Below are 7951 nucleotides of genomic sequence, written 5' to 3'. Positions count from 1 at the left end.
GAAAAAAAAAAAAAAAAAAACTCCTGCTGCCTGGTGCCTGCCATGATCATAAACAGTCAGACACCATTTATTTTTAACAAAACAAGTAGCAGGACTAGAAATTTCATTGATTTAATGGGCCTAACAGAATGTATGGGCATCAGTCCAGTTTAAGGTCCACAAATATGCATGCCCCAAGAGCAAAAAAGGCAAGGCCTTAATCCTATAAAAATTAATAAGTCTAGACTGCTTTACTACATGTCGAAAGATTACAGATACATTTACTGGCGCCAACACAGTATATTTCCCGCTACAGATCAACTAATCTGTCCATCTTCCCTCCGAAACACCCCCCTCAAATCCCTACAAAAGAAAATCCTTCCCCAAATCATCAAAAAGAAAACCATAAAAATGGGGAAAGAAAAGCAATATTGGCTTCTCAAAACCGAGCCAGGAGAGTGGTCATGGGATGATCAAGCCTCCAATGGAGGCATATCCAATTGGGATGGGGTAAAAAACAAGCAAGCCCAGAAGAACCTCAAGGCCATGAAACTCAATGATCTTTGCTTCTTCTACCACTCTGGGTCCAAAGCGCGACGTGTTGTTGGTGTGGTTACTGTGGCGAGAGAATGGTATGATGAAGGTGGCGAAGGAGTGGTGGATGTCAAAGCAGTGGGGGAGATGAGAAGGCCATTGGATTTGAAGGAATTGAAGGGTGACGAAAGGTTAAAGGGTTTTCAATTGTTTAGGCAACCTAGATTATCAGTTGTGCCGGTTTCAAAGGAGGTTTGGGAGAGAGTTTGTGAGTTGGGAGGTGGGTTTGAAGGGGATGGAATGGATGACGGTGGTGATGATGTTGATGGGTAGGAGCGGCAGATGGTGGATTTTGGTTTATGCAATTAAGTCTTAGATGTGTGCTATGTTTAGTTTTTGTTGAAGTATGGTGCTAATGTTAAACTGCTTGTTCCTAGATATCAGTATCATCTAATTAGTCTTAGATGTTTAAGGCTCTTTTTGGGGGAAAAGGAAAGAAGAACAAGCAGTGCCTGTTCGTTGCCGTTCTCTTGACTTTTGGCATTGTATATGTAAGTGCAGAATGTAAAGGTACTTTTGTTTTAATGTGTTGTGATTGCTTGCTTTGCAGGGGAATTGATACCATGCACGCCCTAAAATATGGGCCAACGAGCTCCATTTCAGAATAACAAGCCATTAACTTGCAATCAAATATCAGATAAATATCCAAATTTGAGTATTCAGGTGTATATTTCTTACCAGGGCAAAATCATTTGGCCACGGCTCCTGGATTAGACAACAGATAATGCTTCTGCCATTTTGTCAAACACCTTACATGCATGCCAAAAACCCTTGACCTGCTGATTGAACGAGAATAGAGACCACATGTATGATGTTGGGTAACTAATTTGTTTCAGGGCTTTGTGGATTTATCGAATGCTTTTGTTTAATTTTGGTATTCTCGTAGGCTTACAGTATATAAGCATTTGCTATGCAACATTGAGTACGTGAAGATTAAGAAACAAGCAAACTTGCTATAAACGATGTTTAAATGTTAAACCTTGTATTGTTATTATTATTATTATTATTATTAACAACAACAGAGCTCATTTGGGCTGGGCCTTTTGGGTCGCCCTGGACTTCAAGCTCCTAAACCTATGGCCTACCCTTAAATCCTAGCCCATGAACCAGCCGATGATTTCATGGTGTATAATCCATGTCAAATTATCATACTACTTCTAGAGTCATATCTTCTTCTTTTTTTTAAAAAAAAAAACCCTTTCAATTAAAGCGAATTAAGAGAAAAAGGAACTTCAGTTAAGGCGATTGCTACATAATTTGTGTGCACTGGCCACTACAACTATCCCCCTTTTTTTTTTTCAAGACATACATTTTTAAAATATATCAAAATATAGTTTGAAACATGCTTCCAAATAGTCACTTATACTTGTTACACTAAAAAATGTTCAGATCTTGGTGATTGAGAATTTTCAAAGCAAGTTGAGGATTCGACCTGTTATTTAGTGGACTGGGATCTGAAAGATCATGAGAGTGATGGCATTCTCATATCTAGTTCTAAGAACCCATATCATAGACAAAAGCGGAGAAGGTAACCTTGTGATTGGGCCTAATACAACATAGACTAGAGTTTTTGGATAGAACTCTTCGAGTTTGCTGATACTCTACGGGTCAGGGGATTCATTGATTGGTTTTAGTGATGCTGTTCATGATGAGATAGATAAGAATTTGTATTATTTTATTTTGATGATAGTAAATATGGCAATAATGACAGTAATGATAGGGATGATGCCATCAAAAGTGTCTTCATTGACAAGCTAGTGGTGAAGGCGATGAATTCAGGCATATGACTAAAGCTTTGAGATTGAGCACACGAATGAGAGGTACCCCTTTAATCATTATTACTTGCTAGACATTTGCATTTATTGACATTATTAGTGCTTATTAAGATGATCTGAGGTTTCTCATCAGTATATCAATGTCACTTCTGAAGTTTTAATGTCTGTAGTTGTGCTAGGGTTGGGAGGTCGTTTAAGTAACTCATTGTTGCTGCGCTGCTGCTGTATTCTTTATCATTATAGACAGCAGGGTTTTCTCAAATTTGTTTTGTAAATGTGTTTACATCATTATAATGCTAGTTTTGTTCGCATCGTTACGTTTCAGATAATCCAAATGGTTTGAGCTCTGCACTGGCAAAAAAAATTAAGTGGAACACAAGCATGCTTGCTTTTGATCTCAAACATTTACGGTTTTCTGCCTCTGAAAAAATTGTGATTTTCCAAACAATTCAATGCAAGGGTAGATCTCTTCAATGGGAAAGGAGGTTTAATAGGAGGGTGCATAGAGAGAATTGATCGTCCTGGACTTGTTTTTGTGGCATTGCAAGATCCAAAAATAGTTCCTCCTCAGAGCACACAAAGTGGCATGTATTTGCAGCATCTGGTGAGTTTGAGTAGAATCTCGCATAAAGCAATTAGACACGGTCTTTTAAACTCATCTCTGTCATCACATTTTCACATGTTTCTCCTTTAGGTACTCTAAAGGGTGATCGAGCTGAATGGCTTGTTGAGAAATGCGAGGTATGTCTTAAATACACAAATGAAAAAAAAATCTGCTTAAAATTATAGCCATTTTATTCCCCTTTCTTTTGTAACTGTTGGTCCTCTAATCTTCTCTCCTTAGGAACTTGGAGCTCACAGTGTGACCCCTCTGCTGACAGAGCGTTCTCTATCAATCTCAGAAAATCGAGTAGACAGGCTGTGACATGTCATTTTGGCAGCAAGTACAAAACAGAGTAAATAATTGCTCCTGCAATATTTTTTTTCTGATAAATTTTCCTTGGGGTGTGGAGGTTCTTATCAATTTAATTTCGACTCTCTGATAAGAAGTTATTTGTTAATTTTCTTTTTACCTTACTTCTATACTAGGTCAGCAGTTGAGTGAAATGATTCTAAATCTTCCAACCAAAGTTGTTGGCCTTTTGCCCCTATTGAGTTCTTCTAAAAAGTTGACCAGCATCTTGGCTCAAGGAGGATGGGTTTAAAAGTGTTTGTGGAGCTTTTTTGGTGGGTTAAGATATTCCAGTGATATAACTGAAGGGAAAGGGAACCATCCAAGTTAGATTCCTTACCACTCATTCCATGAGTTTGATGTTTTTTTTTATCAAAATCCTCATGACATTGGCGAAGACCATGACCAAGGCCTGATAACATAACACAACCTGTCATATGTCCCATAAATACCCAGGATATGGTAAATCATAAAAGAGTAACTAGACCAAATCAGCCATAAATCAAATCCTGGACAACAATCAAGAACACTCTCTCTTTGAAGAAAATGCGTTGTTTGGGGGTCAGGAGTTGGCCATCTCCAACACTGACCATGGGAAAAGGAATGTTTGAAAATACGTGGACACTCTTCTCTTCAACACTCTTCTCTTCATCTATCCCTACTATGCTGAGCTTGACCCCCCTTTTTTTTTAGGGAGGGGGGCGGGGGTGGTTATATAGCTTGCCCAGTCAAAGCTATGTTTTCTGGCAACAGCAGAAGCTACTCCTGTTATTAGTGTATTGACTTCATCAAGAAAAGAATCAAGTGGATTGACAGTAGTGGGACCAGAAGGGGGTTAGTACACTTCCTATGTTATTTCCTATTCATCGTAATTTTCTTCTTCTGCATGTCTGGGCGAAAACTACATGGTATGTTAATGTATATTGTTTTTGTTTTTGTTTCTATTTTAAATATGTTGTCAGTTGGTTTAACTTGTTGGGAGGAGCTTATGTTTTTTTTTTTTTTTTGAAAATATTGATTGAATCAGTGTCTGTATCTCGTGGCATAATAACTCTGTTATGTTGTGATGGTTGCATGCACTGTTCCCTCAGTCCCCTTCACCCCTTTATTTCTCAAAGTTATCCCATGGCTTCTATGTGTTCAGATTTCACTGCATTATCACATTTATAAGATATGTCATGAGATATATGTACTTCAATGATTCTTTCTTTGTCCTCCTTGAAATCTCAAACTGATTTTGTCCCTCTCAATTAGTTTATCTCTTCTCAAGTTGAGCTCCCTCTTTTCACTGGTGTTGTCTGCTAATCACATGCCTCATACCTACCATATCCATGTTCTTGGATTGAGTTGCATAAATAATACGAATTTTGTAATCTTGATTTCACAAATTTTATAGTCTAGAACTCTTGTTTTGACAGATAGCGACGATTTGATGATATTTTGATGGAACAGTATTCTTAACTAAAATGCTTAAATTTAGATTCAAATTCCTCGTCATTGAAATTCCTCTTCGCTTTTAGAAAATAAAGTTAATTGGTGTGGATTTACATCGATGCATGCTTTAGACTTCACAGAGAAAGAAGTGAACAAGGTGATGGAAGCAGGCGCAATAGCTGTTCGTCCTGGACCGCATCGCCTAGGTGTTGAAACTGCAACAAAGGCACTTTTGCCAAATCTAATGCTGTGGTCCGACACCCAGTAGCATCGAGTTCTTAATTACATTTGCAAGTAAGCTTTTCACAACGTGAGTTTCACACCCTGCTACTCTTAGAATCTCTGAGATTTGATGTGTCTTTGGCAAATCTGATTCACACTAGAAAGTGATCTCGTCCTGTTTGATCCAGTTTAAAGTCAGACCTTATAATAATCTACACTTGCCACTATGTAATTATCTCAAATCTTAGTAAAACTAGGCTAACTTTTAAAGTAGACTGGTATCTTTTGCAATCAGCATGCTTGGTGGTGTTTGCATTTTAAAACAACAGTATGTGTATAATTTCTCCTCAAACAATGCCAATGATGGAATTTTTTGACTAGCAGTGAAGGATTGTTCAATCTTTGGGTGTCATCTAGGCCGATATTCAACTTCATACTGTCACAGCCCACACCAGGTTTGTTCAAACATGGTCCTTTATCAGTTAAAGGGCATTTCTATTCGCTCAAATTCTCATGGCGTGTGATATATATATATATATATATAGTCTCTGGCCATTGCTATATAATCTTACATCGTTTAGTGTCATGTGGGAAAGCGGCAGTTTCCTGTTTGTTTTTTCTTTGAAGGAAGCTTCTTTGTTGTTTTATCCAGAGGCAAGTTAAGTTGGATTATAAATGCTTCATTTTAGTGCTCAGCGCTTGGCCATGACTCGGAGGTACATTTTGTAAAATGCATAATTATGGTCGGCAGCATTTATATGTTGCACATGCTTTCCAAAGTCTTCTTTTTTTTCGTAATTTTTGCATGCCATGGGATGTTGCGAGACTTGAGTTGTGACTTTGACCGCTGAGAGCATTTTTAACTTGAAGAAAGTTTAGACATCCTTGCCCTGATAGTGGCATCTGGTACCCAAAAAAAAACGCAAGAAGTTGCTTGCCATCTGATTGAGGTTTTTCTTTTAATTTTTTGCAAACTGCTTTGAATTCTCTTTTAATTAGGGCTTGAAATTGAAGCCCCTCAATTAGGGAGGCATGCTACAATTTATTAAAATTTGAAAACTATCTTCAAATTGGATTTCTGCTTGCAAACCCAAAAATCTGAGCATAAAGATGCTTGTTTCTCATGTTCCATTTTCCGTTCTTGCTCTAGTTTCTCATTCTGGGTATTGAATAGAGTGAATTCTTACTATCTTACCCGAGTTACTACATATATTCTGCTGCTTTCTGTTCTCTATTCTGTTGCCTGGTATCCTGTGAGCTGATGAACTGAAAGGCTGTTAATTCTATTTCATTTCATTAGAAATGATCAAAATATTTTATAACAATTTAAAATATAAAACAAAACAGAATAATTTTCATCTTATTTCAAATCTTGATTCATTTATTATTTTTTAAATAAATTTTTATTAGAATGTTCCGATTTCATTTCACATATTTCATTCCGTGTGTAAAAAGCTTTTAAATCAAATTGCACCTATGCCAATTTGATTTATTAAATTACCCAAGTATAAATTATATAAAAAAAAATTTATTATCATTTTCAATAACAATGATATTAATAATAATTATTACTATTTTCATTAATAATTATATTAATTTTTTTAAAATTAAATTTATTATCAATATATATAGGATATATTCATGTTGTTTTTTTTCTTCATATTTATACTTTTTAAAAATTTAAACAAAACAAAGGATGCTTTAAACTTCATTAAACTAGTTTTGTATGCTTTAACTTTAGAAAACAAAAGAATATGTTTTGATAATGAAAATGAGCTTGGTAAAAATGATCACTTATTGAAATATTTAGTTGGTGACTTTCTCTACATATAATCATAATATCAAGATCCTTATTTTTATTTTAATGATGGAAATGATATTTGATTTATGTTAAAATATTGTACTTTCATAATATTTTTTTGGTATTTTATTTAAGTTGAATTATTTTAAGTTAAAGTTTTATTTAATCTTGATTATTTAAAAATATTTTAAATTTTAAAATTATATTTGTTAGATACTGTGTTTATATTGTATAATTATATTTATTAAATTATAATATATATATATATATCTTAATTTACACACAAAAATACTTCAAAACTAAATTATTTCATTTCAATTAAAAATAAATAAATACGGAATTGACAACCGTGGATGAAGTATTAGGGATGGTCTCCTGTACCTCCATTTATGGCTCTTTTGGGCAGATAAGCACCTGAGTCTTACGTGGTTTTGCATCTCTTGCACGTGTGTTTCTTCTAAATAAATGAATAGATGGCTGTTTGATTGAATTAAAAAAAGAAAAGAGATGGCAGTTTGATGATCATACGAGGTATTCTTGCTGGGAATATGCATTGCAGCTACCCTATTAAATCCTCTAGTCAATCAATATTAGCTGTATTGAATTATGAATTCTCTGTTATATTCAATCAACAAAGCAAACTTTTTTTCTTGGTTCCCAAGGAGAGTTGAACCCAATTAGTCTGGTTGGAGGCAAGAATGCTCTAGAGTTTTGGCTTCCTGAGCAAGCAATTTTTTCTTCTTCGACTTCTGTTTTTGTTTGTTCGTTGGTAGTATAAGAAAATTATGAAAAATGAATGAAAAATAATCAGGCTTAAATGCACTCTAAGAAGAATTTAAGGCAATTCAATCACAGGGTTTTGGAAGTGTTGTAATAATTATTTTTTAAAATATTTTTTATTTAAAAATACACTGAAATCTCAAATCACAAGTAAAAGGATGAGAATATTTAAAGCCTCATATAAATTCTGTTGAATGATGCAGTAAGAATGCATGTATAATATACAGCGCCTTATTTCTTGGTGAATTCTTCTCTTCAGTCTTACTGTGTATTCGATAATAGGTGGCAGGTATTTTGGGTAGAATTATTTTTTTATTAAAAGTATATTAAATAATACTTTTTATTTCTGATTTTAATACAATAAAATTATAAAAAAATATAAAAATATTAATTTAATATATTTTTAAATAAAAA

At 34.6% G+C, this 7951-nt stretch overlaps 1 protein-coding gene and 1 pseudogene across 1 annotated transcript; both read left to right on the top strand.

The window, feature by feature from the left end:
* The first annotated feature begins 337 nt into the window (after positions 1-337).
* LOC105109306 (thymocyte nuclear-like protein) lies at positions 338-1098 on the top strand. The gene has a single exon (XM_011003964.1). The coding sequence runs from the start codon at positions 391-393 to the stop codon at positions 844-846; it is 456 nt and encodes a 151-aa protein (XP_011002266.1). The 5' UTR covers positions 338-390; the 3' UTR covers positions 847-1098.
* Positions 1099-2046: 948 nt separating this feature from the next.
* LOC105111385 (uncharacterized) lies at positions 2047-5002 on the top strand (annotated as a pseudogene).
* The last annotated feature ends 2949 nt before the right edge of the window (positions 5003-7951 follow it).

Source organism: Populus euphratica, unplaced genomic scaffold, assembly GCF_000495115.2.
Source record: "Populus euphratica unplaced genomic scaffold, PopEup_1.0 scaffold3.1, whole genome shotgun sequence".
Lineage (NCBI taxonomy): Eukaryota > Viridiplantae > Streptophyta > Magnoliopsida > Malpighiales > Salicaceae > Populus > Populus euphratica.
This window is presented reverse-complemented; position numbering and strand designations above follow the sequence as displayed.

Bases quoted from the DNA above. Each gene is read 5' to 3' on its own strand.
- LOC105109306 (XM_011003964.1), top strand. From the start codon at position 391: ATGGGGAAAGAAAAGCAATATTGGCTTCTCAAAACCGAGCCAGGAGAG.